Source organism: Gigantopelta aegis, chromosome 2, assembly GCF_016097555.1.
Source record: "Gigantopelta aegis isolate Gae_Host chromosome 2, Gae_host_genome, whole genome shotgun sequence".
Classification (NCBI taxonomy): Eukaryota; Metazoa; Mollusca; class Gastropoda; order Neomphalida; family Peltospiridae; genus Gigantopelta; species Gigantopelta aegis.
In genome coordinates this window covers 38622315-38648268 of record NC_054700.1, presented here as the reverse complement: position 1 = coordinate 38648268, position 25954 = coordinate 38622315, and the positions used below count along the sequence as shown (strand labels likewise).

The 25954-nt window shown below is 34.8% G+C and overlaps 2 protein-coding genes across 3 annotated transcripts in view; one reads left to right on the top strand and one right to left on the bottom strand.

Annotated features, from left to right (window-relative positions):
- The window catches only part of LOC121388454 (dual oxidase 1-like), a 67438-nt gene extending 67220 nt beyond the window's left edge, over nt 1-218 (bottom strand). The window contains exon 1 of the mRNA XM_041519786.1: nt 92-218. Within this exon, the coding sequence (XP_041375720.1) occupies nt 92-140 (49 nt within the window). The 5' untranslated portion in view covers nt 141-218. The remainder of the gene's footprint in view (nt 1-91) is intronic.
- A 6195-nt stretch (nt 219-6413) lies between these two features.
- Nucleotides 6414-25954, top strand: part of LOC121385114 (sorting nexin-2-like) — a 36000-nt gene continuing 16459 nt past the window's right edge. Inside the window, exons 1-8 of one of the 2 annotated variants that reach the window (XM_041515654.1) lie at nt 6414-6578; nt 7321-7438; nt 8846-9051; nt 11485-11592; nt 11828-11969; nt 13810-13888; nt 15754-15946; nt 23428-23445. In XM_041515654.1, coding sequence (XP_041371588.1) covers nt 6495-6578; nt 7321-7438; nt 8846-9051; nt 11485-11592; nt 11828-11969; nt 13810-13888; nt 15754-15946; nt 23428-23445 — 948 coding nt within the window. In that variant the 5' untranslated portion in view covers nt 6414-6494. The remainder of the gene's footprint in view (nt 6579-7320; nt 7439-8845; nt 9052-11484; nt 11593-11827; nt 11970-13809; nt 13889-15753; nt 15947-23427; nt 23446-25954) is intronic. The other variant, XM_041515661.1, reaches the window with a different exon arrangement.

Genomic DNA, 25954 nt, shown 5'->3' with positions numbered 1-25954 from the left:
AGTTTGTAATAGTTTAGCTCGACCACATTTTATATAAAGGTTTAAACACACAGTACTATATATAAATTGTGTAACTATGTAACCCACTCACCGGTAAGCGAACACAGATGCCATAGTAGTAATATTCCGATGTGGGACATATCAGCGATATTCTTTCGATGTCTAGCTATTTCCTAAAATGACTGGTAGCCGAAGAGTAGCAACGGCCTTTATGTTACAAGTTTTCAATTTTCTTCCTGGTTACAGGATGACGTTTCCTACATTATGCGAACTCCACCGTGATACGTTTGTTAACAACCATTGCAGGTGATTATGTCATTCTGTACTAAATGTTTGTTAAAAGCACATTTCCACTCATGTGAAATTATGTTGTAAAGGATCTTATAAAGAGAGATTTGAAAAATTAGTCACGTATCACATAAGCCATCTCCTGTTGCTACGGTGGAGTGATCCGTTATAATTACTCTGATAACACAACGCGTATATAATATATTATACAGTTTTGTCCTATTCGTCTTTTTATTTTTATTTTATTTTATTTTATTTTATTTTATTTTATTTCGTATCAAGATTTCGTATTTCGACCCCCCCCCTGAAATCGCTTTTTTTTATAATTTAATATATTTGACATTGATATCTGACATTATTATATTTACTCAACATAGAAATATATGCCCAATATCTCTGCAATCTATTTAGGAACCCACCTTTTCAAAATCCTATGTATTGGAACCCCCCTTTTCAAAATCCTATGTACGCCCATGGAGTCTGATGGTGCATCAAGGAGTTCCTGATTGTCAGTCGGGTTCTCGATTGCTAGCTGGTTGTCTGGTGTGTTAAATATTGTTTATGTGTAGATATAGGCCTCGGTGTCGTCGTCCCTAAGCCATCGGACATAAGGCTAGTAGGTACAGGATTCGCAGCCCGGTACCGGCTCCCACCCAGAGCGAGTTTTAACGACTCAATAGGTAGGTGTAAGGCCACTACACCCTCTTCTCTCTCACTAACAATTAACAATTAATAATTAACAACTAACACGCTGTCCTGGACAGACATCCCAGATAGCTACGGTGTGTGCCGAGGACAGCGTGCTTGAACCTTAATTGGATATTAAGACGAAAATAAGTTGAAATGAATGAGCGTGTTCCAAACCCTAGTGGTATATTAGCACGTTAAACTAGTTAGATAGATAGATAGAAATGAATGAAATTATTCACACCGGAGGGGTCTATTGATTTGGTCTCCGTCCTTATGTATGTCACCGGCCTCGGTGGCGTCGTGGCAGGCCATCGGTCTACAGGCTGGTAGGTACTGGGTTCGGATCCCAGTCGAGGCATGGGATTTTTAATCCAGATATCGACTCCAAACCCTGAGTGAGTGCTCCGCAAGGCTCAATGGGTAGGTGTAAACCACTTGCACCGACCAGTGATCCATAACTGGTTCAACAAAGGCCATGGTTTGTGCTATCCTGCCTGTGGGAAGCGCAAATAAAAGATCCCTTGCTGCCTGTCGTAAAGAAGAGTAGCCTATGTGGCGACAGCGGGTTTCCTCTAAAAACAGTGTCAGAGTGACCATATGTTTGACGTCCAATAGCCGATGATAAGATTAAAAATCAATGTGCTCTAGTGGCGTCGTTAAATAAAACAAACTTTACTTTTTTTTATGTATGTCTGTCCGTCCGTCCCTCTGTCCCACGTATAGTTTTCCGGACGTTTTTTTTTTGTTCCACAATGCTTCAAAATACTGAGCTAAAATCGTGTATATAGCTCTACCATGCACTGTTACAAATCAATTTTGACTTTCATAGCAATTTACCCATTGTTGAAAGAGTTATGGCCATTGAACTTAGGAGATACGAAAATTTGTTTCCCGGACTTATTATTTTTATTTTTTAGATAATGCATCAAGATATGAGGAAATATTTTTTATACATAGCTTTATCATGTACTGCCACAGATCAAGTTTGACTTTCATGGCGATTTACTCATTTTCACAGAGTTATGACTCTTAAAGGGACACACGACTGGTATATCAAAGGCCGTGGTATGTACTACCCTGTCTGTGGGATTGTGCATATAAAAGATCCCTTGCTGCTAATCGAAAAGAGTAGCCCATGAAGTGGCGACAGCGGGTTTCCTCTCTCAGTATCTGTGTGGTCCTTAACCATATATCTGACGCCATATAACCGTAAATAAATGTGTTGACTGCGTCATTAAATAAAACACTTCCTTCCTTAAAGGAACAGACCCTGGTTTTTAAACACTAAAGCATATGTTTCACTATTAGAGCCGTTAAAGCCGCACACCCTAGTTCCATCCAGCGAAAATAAATTATAATTTGGTTAATCTACAAACCTGTAACACACTTAGATCTCGTTTTTATCAAATGGAGTGAAAAAGCAGGTTTTATATCGATAAATACCATGGGAATCCTCATGTCCCAATTGCTTGAAATAATTTTGAAAGTTAGTATTCTGATGTCACCGGTAGATGTCGCTCGAAGCACAACAATGCCTACGTCACGACAAATTTCAGACTTGGGGTGCGTTCGTTTCACCTCACCTGGACATGTTCCAACTGTTCTATCCTGGTTGTATCCCCTCTCCAGATATCGTAAGATTTAGCAAAATTATTGGTTTTAAGGGTTTGTAACCTTTTGTATTGAGACACTTACTTGTCTGAACTTTATTGTTACTGAAAATGTTCACGAACTGTGAAGAAAAATCTCACAAATGAACAACAACAAATCGGATGCTGATTGCGCGAACCGTGCACGAGAAAACAAACCGAACCAAAATGATAACGGTCACGTGATATACCAACGTCTGTGACAATGAAATGGAAATATCCCCTCTAAAAATAGATTGGACCTCGCTTGCTTAACGGGTTTTTTCTCGACAACACGTCTTATGAAAAAATGCAAAAAAATGCATTTCGTGGTTTTACAAACATCAGGATTACCAAAAAGCACTTCAGGTGAATGGAAATGTGTATTCTAAATAATAAAATGTAAGTAAAGTGCATTTTATTTGTGAAAAATGGGGTTTAATAGCGAAAAACAACGCCGTAATGGTTAACAAATAAACGTAACTAGGGTGTGTCCCTTTAATGATCACTGAAATAAAACTTTACTTGTATAGCATTGCTTAGATTATCCATTTCCGTACAACCGAAGCGTTTTTGGTCGTCCTGGTGTTTGTAACACCACAAAATGCATTTTTTCATATTTTTTAAAACGCACGTGCGTCTGAGAAGTAATGGTTATGGAATAGCGTTTTAGTCTATTTTTAAGGGTATTTCAACGTCACACTCTTCTTTCACTCTGTTGTATCCAAATTTGTTACTGGTTTGTAATAATTTTTATTAACCAAATTTTGGGTCTAGGTGAAAAATATGCCTTAGTGTTTAAAAACTAGGGTCTACAGTCCCCAGTTAAAGTTGAGGAGTGCTCCGCAAGGCTCAATGGGTAAAACTTGTATTCGGCCAACAAAGACCATGTAGGGGGGACATGTGCTGCCTGTCGTTAGCCTAGCAGGGTCCTCCCAGAACCATATGTTGACGTCCAATCATGATGTCGTGCTCTAGTTCGTTAAAAAAACAAACTTTACTTTACTGTATTTTAAAAACGGCCCTTTAAAGTTAGGGGACATGTGTTGCTTTAGTAGTCCTCCCAGAATGTTTGTCATTGTCGTGTCGTTTCAAACTGTATTCGGCCCTGTAGGGGACATGCATTGCTTTAGTAGTCCTCCCAGAATGTTTGTCATTGTCGTGTCGTTTCAAACTGAATACGTGCTTGAGTGTACTTTTAATTCGTTTTCTAGGTTTATGAGGAAAAGTTTATGACTCGCATTGCGCAGATTTATTCATGTGTTTTGTAAGATCAACGATAATACAAACGCCCGAAGACATCTCCAGAAAACGGATTTACACCTGTTGTAATAATTGCTTTTTACTTTTATCACGAAGGAAATAATGAAAAAAAAAAATCAACTGAATAAACGAATGAATGAATGCATTAGACAGTTAATAAATTAATGCTGTAAAAACGTCAGTCAACCTATTATCGAACGATTTACATATTTGTACGGGACGAAAATTCCGGATATTTCGGAAAATTCCGGAAAGTTGGTCGCCTTGTATTTCGTTAGGTACTTTTGCAAAACTAACAGTAACAAAGAACAAGCACTTCCTCCTCCAATACAAAGTATACACGTTTGCACAATCTCCTAATATTATAGTACATAACGAAATGTAAGCAAATGGACATAATGTAGGCTACGGTAACAGGGCCGTGCCCTGATCAAAATCCTATGGGTGGGGTGGGGTGGGGGGGGGGGGTCACTACTTTTTATAAACAAATGAAACACTATACAAATTAAACCCTAAGATGTGCATGCTATTTTCTGGATTTTCAGGGGGAGTGGCAACTGCTCCTCTGTCCCCCCCCCCCCCCCCGGAGGGTACAGCCCTGGTTACAGTTAAAGTTTGTTTTGTTTAACGACACCACTAGAGCACATTGATTAATTAATCTTCGGCTATTGGATGTTAAGGGATATTTTATTTGCACTTTCCGAAAGACAGTGGTGCACTGGTTGTAACGAGGAAAATCCCAGTCAGTTGAATGGATCCACCGAGGTTGTTCGATCCTTCGACGCCTGCACCTCAAGCGAGCACTCGACCGACTGAGCTAAATCCCACCCCTCATCTGGTCTATGGCTATCTGACTGAACACGATTATTGGCATGAACGAATTGTAATGGTCAAACCATGCGATTATAAATATTATGTGCCGAATTTACAGAGCCTGTTTATGTCTTAAATACGCATGTAACCTGGGTCCATATTTTCGAAGCTATCTTAGCCTACGAAATCGTGAAATCATCGTAGGCGTGCGCTGTAGTGACGTCACAACCTACGACGGTTTTACGATTTCGTAGCTCTAAGATGGCTTCGAAAATAGGGGCCCGTACGCAGGGGTGGGGGGGGGGGGGGGGGGGGGGGGGGGGGGTGTGTGTGTGGAGGGTGCGGGTGTGTACGCACCCCCCCCAAATTACTAAAGGTCCACTTTTCTCTATTAAATTTAAATAACGTTACGTAATCGTTGTTGTTTTGAGGGGTTATTTTTATGTTGATTGGTCCCATCACGAGCAATTCGCACCCACCCATTAAAAATCCTGCGTACGGGCCTGTGTAACAACAAGCATTTTTAGACTTTCTTCTCAGTTTTAGAAAAAAACAGGCTTCATAAATTCAGCCAGAGTTGTTTTGTTGTTTGTTGTTGTTTTTGTTTTTTTTGTGGAGTGATTTCGTTGTTGGGCTTCTTTTTTTTTTCTTTCTTTTTTTTAATTAATATTTTTATTTATTTATTTACTAACTAACTAATTCATAAATGTACATTAAAAAAAAAAAGGGAATTGATTTGGTCCAAAAAATAAAGGGGCGGGGCGTAACCCAGTGGCAAAGCGTTCGCCTGATGTGCGGTCGGTCTAGGATCGATCCCCGTTGGTGGGCCCGTTGGGCTATTTCTCATTCCAGCCAGTGCACCACGACTGGTATATCAAAGACCGTAGTATGTGCTATCCTGTTTCTGGGATGGTGCATGTTGGTAATAGAAAAAAATGCAACGAGTTTCCTCTGGTGACTGCGACTCAGAATTACCAAATGTTTGACATCCAATTCGCGGAACCGGCGTGACGTCACACGGCCTAGTTACCGATCATCCGGGTCTTTGGGGGTGAAGCAAAGCCTTAGTGATTACTGGTTTACATAGAATAAAGTTATCATATTAACTTTTTACATGCCTTACATGTTGTCATTTATTTTCTGTAGCTAACACATAGTTGCAATATGTCTTATGAGTATTATAACAGCTTGGGTTGCCATATAAGAGAAACGAACAACGGGAATCTGAATTAGTATAATCTATATTTAGTACCGATGTGTTTCCGTGTACTTTGAATGTCGAGGGGACAGGGCAATTTGGGCAGAATATAATTTTTGTTGATGCAATTTTCAGGTAATGTTAATTATAAATTTTAACAATTTTGAAATGATAAGATAATTATTAATATAATAATTATGATGTGGGCTACAAAATATATAATTTGTATTTATAATAAAATTTGTATGCATCATTAAATTAATTATTTTTATGATTTAATAATTATTTTATTTCCAAATAGTATGTAAAATCGAATAGTCCACAGCATAAAAAATGCCGTTGAGAATGAAAAACTCCACGGCAATCTCCATATAATTGCCGATTGCTGTGGGCAATTGCAAGGATTGCACGGCATGGTGCTGTTAACATGATGCTATTGTTTAATGCTTAGAAAACAATCAATCTGCTCTAGTGGTGTTGTTCAACAAAACAAACTTTATTGGTAATGGGTGGGCCAACAAAATCTATCTCGACTTAATCGAAGAGCAATAACTCCAATTTGCATACGATCAAAGGGACGTAACTTTTGCATTAGCTATCACGTGACAACAAAGATGGCGGACGGTGTTGAACCACCCCCAATGGATGAGGAAGAGGATCAAAAGAGTGATGACGAGTTGTTTCCCGAGACCAAAAAAGTACATTTGTCATTTATACATGCACCTGGATATGCACTAGCCAATATTTTTTAAAGAAATATTTTTTAGCCATGTTTCATAAATTATAGGAAACGCCATGCATGATACATTCTTAAAAATAGCAAAATGCAATTTTTTTTGTTTGTTTTTGATGCAAGTCGACACCGTCACACGTCTATCCTATTTGTAAAGGATTCTAGTTACGCCTATTTTTGGGTATTTAAAATAAATGTTAAAATCGATTTTTTTTCAAAGTTTATAATTATATTAATAAATGTCAAATTAGTTTAAACATATCTATCTTATTTCTATCATTTGGCCCCCTCCCCCATGAGTCATACTTTTATTATGCATGCTTAATAACTGCTGTTAAACTGAATTCTAGAGATTAGTTGAAAAAAAACTGTGTAAATAAGTAGCGTGATCATATATTACAAGAAGTAAAATAACAGCAAATCCTCATGATTAACATTTAAAATAATGAAGAAAGGAAGGAAATGTTTTATGAATTAATATGTATACATGATTAGCTCTACAAGAGCCAATTTTCAGATATATAGAGTATTTTCTTTAAAATTATGAAAATGTGGTTAATTTAAGGAATATTTTATTAGCCAAAGACTAAATGTTGTAACAACTTTCACTAGAAACTAGCTCTGTGGAAACTACAAATTGAGACTTCAGTGCCCTACAAACATGCTGCACATTTTCTTAACATAACTGTGTGTTTTATTTTATTCAGAAAATACAACCGAATTTAAACTCTGAGGACCTGTTTGCTGATGAACCCCCAAGTCTGCCTGTCACAACAGATAAAGCACACGTGAACAACACAGAGGATGATCTGTTCGGCAGTACTGGTGTGTACTCTTTGTTAGGTTCAGGTGTACTCCATTTCGATGTAGTTGGAGAGAAATCCATAATCATTTTAGATGAACGATTTTAGATAAAACCCCTTTTCCACACATTTAAAAAATAGCATATTAACAACAAAATTAAGGAACAGATGTCAGGATTTCAATGCCTGTAATTAAGAAAATATCCATGGCCAAAAAAAACATGCCATGCAACCCCTGCAATTGGCCATGGCAATCATGGACATCACTTTTTATACTGTGGACTATATTAGATTTTTTTTTTATGCATGTTTTTTGGCCGTGGTCATTTTCTTAATTGTAGGGATTGCCGTGGGAAAAAAAGAATATAGTCCACAGCAAAAGAAATGCAATGGAAAATTAACAATTCTACCACATTGCCAATTGCTGTAGGCAGTTGCAGGAGTTGGGATTTCAAATTTTATGGGAAATGTTTTTTTTATTAATCTGAACCCATGAAAAACTGTTTTTCATTGATCATGGTAAAGGTGCATTATGTTACTTAATAATAAAAAACCCCCAACTTGTTTCTGTGGTTTATGCTAACATGCTACAGGAAATTGTTATTTCAGTGAAATCCACAGACCTGAATCAAAATTTTATAAAAGCTTTGGACTAGTATGACTATGATTTGATCAGGAGCAAAAGCTAGACTCCTGTAAAGGCTTGATTTCATGCAATATGATGTATTTTTGTTTTTGCATATGAATGATTTTTTTTTTTTTTTTTTACCTAGCCAGGATTTTAAATTAGGGGGAAGGGGAACCACATAATTGGAGGGAGCAACCACACTGTCTATGAGTCATGTTATGAGGGAACTTAAAAATTTAAAAGGTGATGTAGGAGATGTGATTTGGAGGGGGGAGTGGCACTTATGCCCCACCCTCTGGCTACACCAGCACCACAAAGTATAGTAAATGTAAAAGTATTACCTTTATTCAGTGACTGTAATTATTGAAAATGTCAGCAGCTTAGACATCATTTAAGTATTTATTTTAGATGGGTTTAGCCTCCCTGGATGTTATGCCCCATCTTGATTTGACCGGTACATTTTTAAGACACCACTAGAGCACATTGATTTATTAACCATCGGTTATTCGATGTCAAACATTTGTTAATTCTGACATATAGTCTTAGACAGGAAACCTGCTACATTTTTTCCATTAGTGGAAAGGGATTGTTTACATGCATCATCCCACAGACAGGATATCACATACCCAGGCCTTTGATATACTAGTTGTGGTGCACTGGATGGAAGGAGAAATAACACAATGGTCCCACTGATGGGGATCAATCCTAGCAGATAAATGGAATCAATGTAAACAATTAAGTAGACGCATGAAGATAACAAATATACCGCAAAGCTAATTTTAGCTGTTGTTGTGGTTGTAGCTGCCAACACTGAGGTGAAGTTAGATGATTCCGATGAAGAGGAGGAAGTTCCTCCTGTAGCCAGTGCACCGGAACCAGAACCTTCTAAAGCTGATGCTCCTGTACTGGAGGAAACTAAGAAAGAAGAAAAACCACCCGTTCTTGTGTCTCACTCCTCCACCGCGGTATCCAAAAGTTCCGGGGATGCCAGACAATCAAAGGATGAGGTATTAACTTGTGTATACTACACTGCTTCATCAGAATACCGATGCTGTCGGTGTCTGTATTTATATATTATATGTTGTTATTCCCAGTTTACGAGTAGTATACATGTAGGTGTACTTTTTGAAACTTGTAAATAGAGAATACTACATGAGTGGCCATTAGATACCATTTATCTTACAATGACTTGTTTTAAAACATATCTAATAAGCAAAAGCAAGTTGGACACATTTTAAACAGTGAGTTTTAAGACAAATAGTAACTATAGTTCATCTCATCCTCCTGCAAAAAAATGTTTTGTAAATAATTTCAGTTTAGTTTGATGTAACAAGAAAAGTAAAAGTGTTTTGGAAATAACAAAAAAACAACCCAAAACACTATTTTTGTGTCCAATGTAGAAACCAGTCGGCTCATAAATACATAAATTATAGTAAATTCCATAGTATGAAAAAAGGCGTTCTATGTGGGAAGGATCATAAATGACACAAATGTAGTATTCAATTTCTTATATAGACAGGTTTATTGGCCAGTGACATCAAAGTACTGTGCGTGGCCATGTTTAGAATCACATGATCGGTCTGCCATTAATGGAGTGAAACTTTCACAATAATAACATGTGACGGCATTGCATCTGGTTGCATTTTCAGTATTTATTACCTTTTTAGTACATTTTCTGAAAGCAAAACCAGTATGTCAGATAATTCAACCTCATTTAAAGAGTGTAGATTCATATTAAAATTGATGGAAGCATGTTAATCACTAAAAACGTAAATAATAAAACATATGCATATATACACGTGAATACAAAAGCATAATAAATAATTTAAACTTATGCAAGCAAATATAATTTCCATGGTCACCTGTATAGCCTAATATATTGAACTTTTAAAACAGTATTTTAGCCTCAGCGGATGAGGGTATCAGATGACACCCACCCCCAGCCTATGCTCCTGTTTTGTTTGTACATGTACTTTTCTTGGGCATCACCAGTAAGTGTCAAAGGGGTTTGTTTTGTAATTAACTAGTATATAGAACATTTTATTACTAATCAGAGGCATGTTTTCAGGGTCATTTAATGTTGTACATTGTTGATGATTAATTTAATTTAATTTCTTTTTCTAGAAACAAAAAATATTAAGTTTAAAAAGATTAATAATAATAAAATAATAACAAATACATTACCGGTAATTAATTAATTAATAATAAAAATTAAAATATAAAATAAAAAAACTAATAATTAAAAAATAAAATTTGATGAAGTGGATGGGGGTGTGATTTTTGGTGTGGCCTACATGCAAGTTACGTCAGTAAATTATTTATTTATCATTTTATTTGCACACATTTAACACCATAATAAGTTACATTTATAAAAAAAATAAAAAAATAAGAGCAATATTTTGGCCTTGTGAACTGTGCCCCACTTCAACGTCATGTGACTATATCTGGAATATCCCAGAGCTAATAATAGTAACAGCTAAACATTGACATCTAGATCTTGATAAGGTCAGTCTTTCTTTTTAAAAATGGTACACTACGTTTTCTACAAACATACATAACTGAAATATTTTTCTATGTTTTAGGATGCATTTAGTAAAGGTTCACTTAATAACCATCAAACTTATTTACACTTGCATGTTTTTAATTTATTTGCTGTGCTTTTGTAGTGGTGTGTATAGGTGCTTTATTATTTTATGTTTTTAATCATTCACAGATTTCCACCGACATTGATATGAATATACAATCTTTAAATGAGGTTGAATTATCCGAGAGACTGATTTTGCTTTGACAAAATGTTCCAAAAAAGTCATAAATACTGAAATGTCATAAACTGCTGGGTGACAATCTGAAAAACCCGTCTATATCCTAAAAAAATAATCAGCTTTTATGTAAATTTAAACATCTTTTCTGACTAAAACCTATTTGTGGCCCTAGTGCTTATACCTAACTTACGCTTCACAGACTAATCAGTGTCAAGTTTTCGATACATTACAGTGTAATTGATTTAGATCATGCTTTTTTTTGTCATTGGATGATATCACCTAGGAGCAGCCAATGATATGTCTTGAAATTGTTATCAAACATGTGTGTTAACAGCAGTATGTGTTATAAAAAATAACAGCAATGTGTGTGTGAGAATTTGTTTTACGTCATATACAGTGAAATCTTTGTTAAATAGCCTCCAAAAGGAGTATAAAAAACTGGCCTTTTAAGTCAGATGGCTGTTTAATACAGGTCAATTTAAAATATATTACATTTAGATGATTTGGGAACCTTGCCGGATGAACACAGAACAAGATGAAGAACTATGAAATGTACCAGGAAATGTTCACTTCAACCTATTTTCTCAGTCACAAGTAATAATGCCTGTGTTTTTTATATGTCACTCTTAGAAAATATTAAGAATCTCATGAATGCAAACATATTTATTTACTTGTTAGCCTGAGGAAGAGGAAACTGACCAGTTCACAATGGAAATCAGTGTTATCGACCCATGCAAGATGGGAGACGGCATGGGCGCCTACATGGTGTATAAAGTAAAAACCAAGGTATGTGCTGTCTTTTGTGCCTAACATTTGTTTGAGTATATGCAAAAAGGCTGATAATATATATATTTTTCATCATTACCTGTCCTCAACAAGTGCACCTCCCCACATGCAAGTTTTCTCCATTTTGAATGTACTGCATATTGGATAAATCTATTTAATTCTAGTGGTTCATTTATGATATGTTTTATATTTACATACATATAAATTTATCGGTCATTAATTCTTTTTTTTTCAGACAAGCATTCCAGCTTTCCGAAAACCCGAACTTGTGGTTACTCGGCGATTTAGTGATTTCCTTGGTTTACATTCAAGATTACAAGAGAAGCACGCTCACTTGGGAATCATCGTACCCCCAGCTCCTGAAAAAAGTGTTCTTGGTAAAAATCCACATCTAAATAGAAAATCATGTTTTTAATAATGAAACAGTTTAAAGGCATACTGTCACAGATTTAAGGACCTCATTTCTCAACATATTTATAATAAATGATAATTACATTAATGTTTGGAAACCAAATCAAGCTATCGCATCACCACAACTGAACCATGATGGAGTAAAATCCATGTCAACCCTCTTGGCAATATTAGCTTTTGAATTATGGACCATTGCCATAATTCAGTTATTTTTACAAAATATCATTAGTAAGTGGAGTATGGTGGTTACATACATGGGTGAATAAAGTACATTTAGGGATAAATCAAATTTATATTTGTTTAGGTAATACTTTGTTAGGCCATTTAAAAGGTCAGAGGTTTGTGACAGTATGCCTTTAAAACTAAAATTTATATTGTTTATTTGAGTGCCAGTGTTAAGGTATAATGCAAATACTCTTGCTATAGATGCTTGGCTTGAGTAAAATTGATATCATATTTCTTAAAAGAATTGATATCCATACTTACATAAAACTAAAATTTATATTGTTTATTTGAGTGCCAGTGTTAAGGTATAATGCAAATACTCTTGCTATAGATGCTTGGCTTGAGTAAAATTGATATCATATTTCTTAAAAGAATTGATGTCCATACTTACATAAAACTAAAATTTATATTGTTTATTTGAGTGCCAGTGTTAAGGTATAATGCAAATACTCTTGCTATAGATGCTTGGCTTGAGTAAAATTGATATCATATTTCTTAAAAAAATTGATGTCCATACTTACATAAAACTAAAATTTATATTGTTTATTTGAGTGCCAGTGTTAAGGTATAATGCAAATACTCTTGCTATAGATGCTTGGCTTGAGTAAAATTGATATCATATTTCTTAAAAAAATTGATGTCCATACTTACATAAAACTAAAATTTATATTGTTTATTTGAGTGCCAGTGTTAAGGTATAATGCAAATACTCTTGCTATAGATGCTTGGCTTGAGTAAAATTGATATCATATTTCTTAAAAAAATTGATGTCCATACTTACATAAAACTAAAATTTATATTGTTTATTTGAGTGCCAGTGTTAAGGTATAATGCAAATACTCTTGCTATAGATGCTTGGCTTGAGTAAAATTGATATCATATTTCTTAAAAAAATTGATGTCCATACTTACATAAAACTAAAATTTATATTGTTTATTTGAGTGCCAGTGTTAAGGTATAATGCAAATACTCTTGCTATAGATGCTTGGCTTGAGTAAAATTGATATCATATTTCTTAAAAGAATTGATGTCCATACTTACATAAAACTAAAATTTATATTGTTTATTTGAGTGCCAGTGTTAAGGTATAATGCAAATACTCTTGCTATAGATGCTTGGCTTGAGTAAAATTGATATCATATTTCTTAAAAGAATTGATGTCCATACTTACATAAAACTAAAATTTATATTGTTTATTTGAGTGCCAGTGTTAAGGTATAATGCAAATACTCTTGCTATAGATGCTTGGCTTGAGTAAAATTGATATCATATTTCTTAAAAGAATTGATGTCCATACTTACATAAAAGTTTATTCTACAGTGCCTAAAAGCAGGAACATGGGACTTCCGAATTGATAATCTTCACACGTATCCAGTTATTTTGGCTTACTTTATTGACAGAAAAGCTGAACCTAAAATTTCTTCTGTTGAGAATATACACAATGTCATATAGTAATTATTTTTATTTAATTTAACAATACACAACAAATGTTATTTTATAGAGTTTGTTATAAGTTACTTTATAATTATATTATGTTATGTATTAAATGTTATTAGTAGATATTCTATATTTGTTTATCAGGAATGACAAAAATTAAGATGTCTAAAGAAGAATCAGGATCATCAGATTTTGTAGAAAGACGTAGAGCTGCTCTGGAACGGTATTTACAGTCAATATTTTAAAAACATTTGTCTGTTACGTTTCCAATAATGACTTCTACTACTTCCGAGTTCAGTGCAACATGATTTTTGCATATTTAAAAAACCATTTTAACAAGATACAAGTCCAAGTGTTAGCACTAGGTTAATGCTTAATTTTACATCACAGATTATTTCTTTATAAATTAAATTTAAAAAAAGATTTTGTCAATTATATTTTTTTTAACATGCATTGAGATTTTCCATGTCCCAACTAAATCTAATGGGTACAACATAGCAGATTAGCACATTTATCCTGGGGGTATTAAAAAGGACGAAGGGCACACGTTATTTTAGGTATAAAATAAACATTTAGTAACTTAAAAAAGTATTTTTAGCCATATGGTTAAAAATATCTTGGTTCATATCAAATTGTTCCACTAGAACATCAAGTGGTACGTAACATCTCAATGTTATTTGATGATATCTTCGATTGGTGCACTTTGCCGGAAGGTCAACCAAATAAGTTGAGTGATATAAATTAAAATTGATTATGGGTAATAAATAGGATATTAAACTAGCTACCATTTCGTGAATTAATTTTCATTGTCACTTGTTAAAGTTTAACTCAGAACATAAACATGATATGAAATAACAGCTCATTTAAGATCCTATAATTACATTCAGTAACCAAGTACTAGATTTAGTAAATTAAGTATTACATTCAGTAATTAAGTACTATAATCAAAAACTAAGTACCGTATATAGCCGTGTATTAGCCGACTCCTTGTATAAGCCGACCTCTTAGTTTGATCCTAAATATCAAGTACAAAATCATCGGCCTCGTGTATAAGCCGAAGTCATCTTTTGTCCAGTTGTATATTGTATTGGTTTCAATAATACTGTCAACAAATAGACTTGTGCTTTTCTTTTTCACTGTATTTTTTTCCCCTTCTATTATTACAGACACGGTAATCGTCATCGCAATGCTAACATCTTCCATGCTGTGCAAAAAATAATTTAGCACCGATAAATCATAACAGGAAAATAAACAATTCAAGCTGTAACAACATATCATTGCACATAAGTAATTAAATTATTCACTGGACAGCAAATAATAAACTCATTAAGGCATGTTTAATACCTGTTTTCCCCTCCACACAGAAAAACGATTCTGTGGTCCATGGCTGTTGTTTACACAAAATTGTGTAATCCAATCAAATAAGAGCTTACAAAATGATATAGACAGAGGTGTCAAACAAAGATGGCGGAACACGTTTTTACCATTGAAATGACAATAAAACAAGTAATTTTTATTATTATTCATCAAACTATTAATGCATTCAAGAACAAAAAACTACATAATATTGCATGACGGGGTGTATTATTGATATTGTGCACAAATTATTGTTACATAAGCTGTGAAAGGCTCTAAGGGTCTGATCAAAATTTGTAAGTCGGGGTCGGGATTGTTTTCGATCGGAATTTTATGAACCAATTTGTTGCCTCCGTGTATAAGCCGACTCTCTTCTTTTGGAAAGTATTTCTAGACTTCAAAAGTTGGCTAATACACGGCAATATACTACATTCAGTAAATTAAATACACATTCAGTCACTAAGTATTTCATTCAGTAATTAAGTACTACATTCAGTAATCAAGTACTAGATTTAGTAAATTAAGTATTATGTTAAGTAATTAAGTACTACATTCAGTAATTAAGCATTACATTCAGTAATTAAGTACTACATTCACTAATTAAGTACTACATTCAGTAACTGGTACTACATTCAGTAACTGCGTACTACATTCAGTAACTGGTACTACATTCAGTAACTGTTATTATATTCAATAACTGCGTACTACATTCAGTAAATCCCTCATGTACAGATATCTGAGTAGAACAGCACAGCACCCAGTTCTGAGGACGGACCCTGACGTTCAGGAATTCCTGGAGCGCGACGGCGACCTTCCTAAATCAACGAGTACATCGGCACTGAGTGGTGCCGGCGTCATGAGGCTATTCCACAAGATGGGAGACGCTGTCGAGAAGATCACTTTCAAAATGGACGAAAACGATGAGGTAAGCTTGTGGTGTATGAGTGGTATTACATGATATAATAATAGCACACGAGAGGCGTATAATAAATTTTTTATTCCCAATACAGTGAAACCTGTCTAAACCAGACCCTGAACTTACCGAAATCCTGTGAAAACTGGCCAAATTTCATGGTCCCGTATTTTCTCTTACATAAACCATGTATTAAAAACCTGATAAAACCGGAACCTGTCAATTTCGGAAACCTGATTGATTTCTTGCTCAGAAATGTAAAATCCTTAATTAATTAACCTGAACAAACCGGCATAGTGTAAGCGAATTAAGACTCAACTTTACGAAAACAGGACTTCCAGGAAACAATGCAGACCGAAATTTCTGCTGTCCACCATCAGGTGTTGTGTCACGGGTCACTGATTTCCCTGAGTTCTCAGCCCAGATTAGCAGACATCATTTCATTCATTTCAACTTATTTTCGTGCTTATATCCAATGAAGATTCAAGCATGTTGTCCTGGGCGCACACCTCAGCTATCCAGGCTATCTGTCCAAGACAGTGGATTAGTTGTTAATTGTTAGTGGTTAGTAAGACAGAAGAGGGTTTAGTGGCCGTACACCTACCCACTGAGTCGTTAAAACTCGCTCTGGGAATGAGCCGGTACCAGGCTGCAAACCCTGTACCTACCAGCCTTATGTCTGATGGCTTAACCACGACACCACCAAGACCGGTCAACAGACATCAGAGTAATTAATGCTCAATTGTTTTCAATTGTAATGTCTGGTGCGGTGAAAATACGTTTCAACTTCTGACAAATTTCACACATTAAGATTTCAACCTTTGCAGGATGTAGTCCAATGGTAAAGTGTTCGTTTGATGCACGCTCGGTCTGGGATTTATCCCCATTGGTGGGCCCATTGGGCTATTTCTTGCTCCAGCCAGTGCACCAAGACTGATATATCAAAGACAGTGGTATGTGTTATCCTGTCTGTGGAATGGTACATATAAAAGATCCCTTGCTGCTAATCGAAAAGGGTAGCCCATGAAGTGGCGACAGCGGGTTTTTCTCTTAATATCTGTGTGGTCCTTAACCATATGTCTGACTCCATATAACCGTAAATAAAATGTGTTGAGTGCGTCGTTAAATAAAACATTTTCTTCCTTTGATTTTTTGGTCAATGCACTTTGATAAAGTAATACTGACACACTGAGAGTAACATAGTACAAACAAGTAAAATTAGAGTGAAATATAAACACATGACTTAATTTGTATTTTATACACTAAATACAAACAATTTTTTAAAATCTTTTCTGTGATAGAAACGACATGATACGCACACTGAAATTTGCTCAGAAAGTCGAAAATGTCTCGGCTAGCAGTAGGCGTGTGGAATTATTTGCTTATATATGTTTTAATGTCAGTTCATAAATCAGAAAGATACATAACAAAATTGGGATATAGCAACATTATTATTACTCCTTGTCGCTCTGACAGTCACAATTATTCAACAGTTATCGGACACGTTCGTTCACAGTTATGAATTCAATGTCAAGGGAAATAACTCTGTATTCTAAAACGCAACTCTCTAAACACCGGATGCCCGAAACCTTAGTGGTATAGGGGCATGTTAAAAAGGTACTCTCTTTCTCTCTCTTTCTCTCTCTCTCTCTCTCTCTCTCTCTCTCTCTCTCTCTCTCTCTCTCTCTCTCTCTCTCTCTCTCTCCCTTTCCCTCTCTCTCTCTCTCTCTCTCAAATACCAGATCCTGTGTATACCGGATAAATATTAGGTCCCCAGTGTGATCCGGTTTAGACAGGTTTCACTGTATATGATATTGACGATATCGAAACACACTCTGGTAATAACCTCTATATCCTAATATATGAACATTATTGCTTCATATATGACCTAATATATAAACAGTATTATCTAATGTAATAATACTGTAACCTAATACATGAACAGTATTACCCATGTAATAATAGTATAACCTAATACATGAACAGTATTACCCATGTAATAATAGTATAACCTAATACATGAACAGTATTAAGTTTCTGACTGAATAATCAATTTTTATGACTAAAATGTCATACTCGTTTAAATATATTCCTCTTTAGAATATGTCAGAATAAACCTAATGTTTGACATCCAATAGCTGATGATTAATATATCAATGTGCTCTAGTGGTGTCGTTAAACAAAACAATCTTTCATCTCTTTAGAATATCATTGTGAGTATATACAGTGTGTTTCTATTATCCAAATGTTTATAGGAGCTCAAATTTATTTTATTCCCCATTATAAACATTATATATTATGTAAGAAGTTAGTGGGACGTAAAAAACAGTTTGACCATCTACAAATATTAAAATGACCAAAATACATTGAATATCCAGACACTGATAATCGAGAAAAGAAAGTACCTTTAATATGTACGGTAATTACAGTCGTTACAAAGGCTCGATTAGCCCGAAACGTGTTACAATAGCAGCACACTTAGAATAATCTCTTTAATGTAGATTATTATTTTCTTCTGCTATTTCCAGAGGGATAGGGTAAAGTCTACTCTTGCTTCTTGTTAGTTTAAAGTCACTGGTCCTGGTAAAATCTGTTGTGCTGTTACAGCTTTTATAAACTGTCATCCTACATATTACTTACCATACAACCTTTGGCTAAAATTATATAAAATCTTCACAAATCAGCATGTTTATATTCATTGTGATGTTTGTAGCAGCTCCAAATTAACATTATACAAAAAAGAAAAACACCAAATGAAAACAAAAACAAAAACAAAAAAGTAGACACTTTGGAAACTAGGCTCAGTGGCTTTAAAAGAGGAGCATTTAGTTTTCTTTTTATTAAGTGGCTTAATATGTCTGCCATTGTTAAAGAACTTAATACTATTTCTTCAAACATTTAACAAAATTCCTTTTTATTTTACCTTCTGATCAGAATTATTTCTTCACCGACAGCAAAATAAAATAATTTCCATTAGAATATTTCCATTAAATTAAGTATTAAACATAATGGGAGGCATTTAGACTTATGGTCATTTTATTTATTTATAATCATGATATTTACTTAATAATATTATTTCTATTTCTTTGTTTAAAGGCATGCATGTACACAAATGTTGTCTTAATTGCAGGTAGTAGGAATGTATATAACTGAGGTCAAATCTTGAGATCCACTACATGTATTGTCATGTGCTATTGAGATCTGATAGTAACCAATAGTAGGTCATGTGCATGTGACCTTTCATCTGTGAATAGTCATTTAAATCTCAACCAATCAAACTTCATTTCTGATACAGTACACTTGATGCTAGAAAAATATGTAGTTAGAAATGGAAGCATTGATTTATTTCAATTTTTATTTTTTTTAGAAAATTGAGCATGTAGACTGAATAACAAATAAGTCATCATGTTAATATAGTAGTTTTTTTGATGATGAAGTGGTAGCCATATTTTCATTGCACTGGATCTTTGTTGGACTCTGAGACATAAATATATTTGTGGACCTTTGACCAGCCTATCCAGCATTGCTCATTGTAAATTCAAGTGGCTGAGGAACATGTATTAAGCTTGTGCATTGTTTTGATCGGTCAAATGTACAGTCACTGAGATACATGTATAATCTGCTGTTGGATCCATCAGATTTCACCATAGTGGATTTTGTGATCTGAGTTCACAGATATTGTAGTAGCTCAGTTAATCTAAAATGATTACCCATATTTATTACATGTATTCAGTATGATAGTCAGACTCATTGGAGGGGATGTTGGATTGGGAGGTGGAGGTGGGGTGTGGGGTGCAGATGAGGGAGGCTTAAATATAAATACAGTGAAACCTCTCTAAACCTGACACCCTTGGTACCAAGACAAATGTCCAGTTTTAAGAGGTATCTGGTTTAGAGAGTAAGTTCTGTCCTGGTTTTTAGAAAGGGACTGTAAAACGTCCATTTTTGAGAGAATCCTGGTTTACAGAGGGTCCAGTCTTGAGAGGTTTCACTGTACTAGTAATGATTAATATTGAAATAAAAGATTCTAGCTATGTGGTACTGCTAATCTTTTGAATGTTAGTTGTTTATAAGAGCATTCCATGACATTATCAATTGAGCTTATGTAATAGTTTAATACTGAGGTGGTAAAAAATGAAAGGGCCATAGACTCCACCACCACCACCACCACCAATACCACCTGGATCCAATGGCTCTACTATGCTACATCATTGATGATCGCTCATAATGTTTTTAACCAACTGATTGAATCATCCCTTTAATAATCTATCTATCTATCTATCTATCTATCTATCTATCTATCTATCTATATGTGTGTATATATATCTATATCTATATCTATATCTATATATATATATACATCTATATATACATCTATATATACATCTATATATACATCTATATATACACATACAGATACATATACACACGTACACGTACACGTACACACATATATATATATATATATATTATTTATATATTTATCTATGTGTGTGTTATTACCAGTGTTTTCAGTATTGTTACTCAATATATACTAATATGTATATGATATTGATGATATTGGAAAAACACGAGGGTAATAATCTCTTTTATCATATAATCTCAGGTTTAATACAAACTGTTTTTGTAAACTGTATACACAATGTTAATTCCAGTCATCCATTACACGTTGTTCAAATGACGTAAGAATATGGCGTAGTGTCTTTTTGAATGGGAATTATGTCCAACTCAAATGACGTTATTTTGGATGTCCTTACATCAAAATAAACTAGTGCATAACGTTTTTTTGTAAAATTGCTATTGAAATTTGTTTATTTGCTGACTATAAATGCATATGTCAATTATGGAGTGTTACCCTAGTACGTTTGCTTAAATGTTAATAAACCTAGTGCCATGACCTCGATTAATTTACATCTGATTTGCAGAGTTATCAAATTCTTAAAGTACATTGTATGGTAATCTGATAAATATCACATACTTCGATTGCACTGAAAATGTAAGATATATATGTATATATATATTATTATTATTATTATTTATTTATTTTTGCATTGGAATCTTACATCAGTCATATGGTTGATATTTCTTTCTTTGTAAATATTCAAAACTTTATAAGTTGATTGAGGTAGGAATTCCATTGCACAAATTTTTGAGTTTTCATTTTCACAAAATTATTTCAGTTTGCATTCACATTTGACTAGAATTGAACCAGCATCATTATTACTTTACATGGCATACTTTTTGCAGCAAGCTCTTTGTGTTTTGATTATTAAAGACAGTGAAATGTGTCAGAACCACTAAACTCTGAAACCAAGAATTTATTCCAAGTTATAAAGTTTTGTTATCATTTTGTTTCACTAGATCGTTCATCATTAAAAATCAGCTCTAGATCACAGATTCACAACCTTTACTAGATACACTGCTGAATCGAGTGCACACTATAGGGAGTGCTGAATCGAGTGCACACTGTAGCGAGTGCTGAATCGAGTGCACACTGTAGCGAGTGCTGAATCGAGTGCACACTGTAGCGAGTGCTGAATGGAGTGCACACTGTAGCGATTGCTGAATCAAGTGTACACTGTAGTGAGTGCTGAATCGAGTGCACACTAGGGAGCGAGTGCTGAATCGAGTGCACACTGTAGCGAGTGCTGAATCGAGTGCACACTAGGGAGTGCTGAATCGAGTGCACACTAGGGAGTGCTGAATCGAGTGCACACTGTAGTGAGTGCTGAATCGAGTGCACACTAGGGAGTGCTGAATCGAGTGCACACTGTAGCGAGTGCTGAATCGAGTGCACACTAGGGAGTGCTGAATCGAGTGCACACTAGCGAGTGCTGAATCGAGTGCACACTGTAGTGAGTGCTGAATCGAGTGCACACTAGGGAAGGAGTGCTGAATCGAGTGCACACTGTAGAGAGTGCTGAATCGAGTGCACACTAGAGAGTACTGAATCGAGTGCACACTAGGGAGCGAGTGCTGAATCAAGTGCACACTGTAGCGAGTGCTGAATTGAGTGCACACTATAGGGAGTGCTGTATTGAGTGCACACTATAGGGATCAAACAAAATTGGAACAGAAGCACTTTGTTGGTTGTGAAAATTTCTCCACCATTGCTTTCACGTGACGACACTAAAATCCTGTCATCAGATCTGGACTTGTATGATTCCAGTCGCAATCTAATTCTGTATTATTTATTTAGGATTTCAGTTATTCCCATTTCAAGAATTGCTATACATGTTTTCTCATACTTACAACATATTTTGACAAAATGTTACTTTTAAAAATATGGCAAATAACTTTCAACACCAGCATCAAATAAAGTGCCATTCCATATGCTTATGACATCAATATTGTAAAAATGTAAATTCCAAAATTTGAAAAATATTTCTTATCATTTAGTTTTGATAAATCTGTTTATTCAGCAGTTGTATATTAAAGTAACAGACCCTAGTTTTTAAACACTATGACATATTTTTCACTATTAGAGGTGTTTTTTACAATTTAAATAATGACCAATTTAAATTACTTATATTTTATTGTTTAGAATATCCGTTTTCTGACATCTGAACCATTTCTAATCATCCTGGTTTTTTTAATACCCTAAAATACATTTTTCATAATTCTAAAAGGGGCGTGACGTAGCCCAGTGGTAATATGTTTGCTTGATGCGCGGTCTGTCTGGGATCGATCCCTGTCGGTGGACCCATTGGGTTATTATTCGTTCCAGCCAGTGCTTCACAACTGGTGTAACAAAGGCCGTGGTATATACTATCCTGTCTGTGGGATGGTGCATATAAAAGATCCCTTGCTGCTAATCGAAAAGAGTAGCCCATGAAGTGGTGACAGCAGGTTTCCTCTCAATATTTGTGTGGTCCTTAACCATACATCTGACGCCATATAACCATAAATAAAATGTGTTGAGTGCGTCGTTAAATAAAACATTTCCTTCTGTCATAATTCCGAAAATGCACATACGTCTAAGAAGGAATGGTTATCGAAGAGCCAAGTTCTAGTCTATATTTAGACAGTATTTACCCGTTAAAACATCACTGTACTTTTATCCAGTTGTGTTATAGGTTTGTAGATTAACCACACTTATATTCCATCCCACGGGTAACGCCTTTTTTCATATACTATGGAATTTACTACAATTTATTTATATCTGAGCCGATTGTTTTCTAAATTGCACACAAAAAGAGTATATTTTTGTTATTTCCAAAACATATTTACTTATCTTCTTACGTCAAACCAAACTGAAATTATTTACAAAAAAAATAAAAACAAATTGTGGGGAAGATGGGACGGACTACATGTATAAGTGGCCATTTATCATGTGCTAGGGTCTGTGATTTTAATATCTGCGACAGGCTGCGTGTTACAAACTGCGGGATATGTTTTCACCCGCTGCATGTTGATATCCACAGAGACTAGGTGCTTATTTCCATACTTATTTTTGCTCAATCGTACCTCGGTCCCCATCTGACTCCGACCAGTGGACCTACGAGATGCAGGTAAATTTTATCCTAGTTATCCGAATGTCTTTATTTTTGTAGATATCGCCAGGTCAGGGGTGGGGAAATCCACTTTTTAACTGGTCTGATGCGAGACTCGAGTGTAATAAATTGTTTGAGCACTTTATGGAAATGTGGCTTTCAAATTTTGGTTAATATTTTATTTTATTTTTTATAAAATAATAATAATAATTTCAGCATCTATAGAGTTTTAAAATATCAAAGTTTAATCAATTAATGCAATGTTAAAAACCAAAAAGATTTTTTTTTTTTTTATCATTTGTTAACACAAGTTTTTAATGCATTATATAACACTGTTATTTAACATGATTTCTAGAGAATAATTAATATATTTTCATTTTGGACAGATTAAATTTCCATATTTCTCCAGCCCTGATGTAAATGTTATTGTTTTTTTTGGTTTTTCTGTACATGTATCATTTTTATTTATAGTTTTCTGTGTTCGTATTTTAGTAAGCTGACATAGATTATTGTGATCCCCATTTGCATGAAAGAATTTAAAAATCTTTTACTAATTATAGTAGTTTATACATCTGAACTCGTAGATATGTACATTTCCTGGATGATACATTAATACAGATATTACAAAGCAATTATTATGTTATAATTTTCCTGATCCATTGTTTAGCACTGGCATAGGAAATGGGGGGTGGTGGGTGGGGGGCGGTGGTGGGTTGGGTGGGTGGGGGCTGGCTGGCAAGGGGGCATGTGCCCCCCACTTTTCAGATATTTTGCTTTATATTTGCTTTATAATAGTGTAAAAGTGTGTAAATATAAAAGTGTGCCCCCCCCCCCCCCCCCCCACACACACACACACACATTTTTTGGCACCTTTCTACGCTTGTGTTTAGTGCTAACCACCTTGTTTGCTGGCAGAAGTCATTTGAATACAGTCAAACTTATACTGAGTGGCTACCTTTGGATATTACAAACCCTAACAGGCGCATTATCATACTTGCCATATTAGACTTGTGTTACATTTATTTGTAATATATATTAACTACAAATCTGTCCAAGGCTAGCTCTGGCATTCGCCAGCTACGCCAATTGAGAATTTTCAAAACAAAGGGCAAATTTTATTTTCATTTGGCAAATAAATTTCATGTAATACTTGTTATTTTGTTAGAAAATAACTGTTTTTGCAATTTTTGAAGTTTAAATAGATGATTTGGCGAAAGTTTTTGCTCACCCAGAGTGAGTGAGTATTTTTAACATGCCCATATACCACTAAGGTTTCAGGCATGTCTATCTTGGGCCAAGTCTCTGGATAGCAGAATACTAAGGGACAATTTAGATTTTTAAACCAAAATTGGGACTAGGGATTTTAATAATATTTAAATTTAAAAGCACAAGTCCAAAAATAAATAACAATATCACCCTAAATAATAATAACAAATTAATATTTTAGATGCCAATTTTATAGCGGGCAGTTCAAAAAGATAAAATTAATACCATATAAATTACAATTAAGAAAAATCTAAGCCCTGGAGGAAAGGAGAGGTTGGGCCCGAGCCATACAGATTTATTTATTGACTCACCCAGAGCTATCCCTGCTGTCCTACATGTAGGTGCACATAATCGTTGCATATAATTAACTTGAAAATATCAAAATTGAAATGTTCTCAGCTGTAACTGGTACTACATGTAGCCAGTGGTTTGTGTCTGGAATTCTGCTTTAAGACTATGGTGAAGTGACCATATAGATAGTTGGTTGTTTAACAGAGGTGGCTGCTGCAGCAGGTTTGATTGTATGTTAGCTGTGTGTCTTGGTTTGTATCGGGTTGGAATATTTGTCATGAATGAAAGTAAAAGTAATTAAATCAGTTGCTATAAGATGTTTTATTGTGTTTTTGACATATGATGGTGATAGAAATGTAAATCACATTACTTAACAATCAGTTACCTAGATAAAAATCATGTGAACCAAATCAGGGCTCAAATTTAACAGTGACCATGTAACAAATTGTCGTATTGCCCTAGTTAAATACTCCAATGCCCTGAAAATTAAACAGTCTCATGGCCAAACTGGCCATGCCTTATTTTATATGTTATTCATTGGTCATCATATCCTGAAAGTTGTTTTATTAAAAAACAGATGAAACTTTTCAATTTTTTTTTTTTTTAATGTGTGCTGTTGTATTCATGTGTAGAAGTCTGCCTTGTTGCCTTTCGTTTGTCCTAAACCAGGGTTTCTGCTCAGAGAGTAAAATGGGTATGGCGTCATACCCACATTTTTTTGCCATATCCAAAATTTTCTTTCTGGCAGAAACACTGTAAACATATCTAGGTCTAAGTCTTGCCCTGTAATTTACCAAATTCGAGGCTTGCCAAATTATGTAAAATTTTGAAATATTGGTCCCCTGTTATCAATGACATAAAGTGTAAATATAATTTACCTGTATAACTGATATAATATCTTTCCTGCAAAGACAATTTGTAAGATATTCTCCAGAAGGCATAGAGTACATAATTGTCCAAATCTGCATGA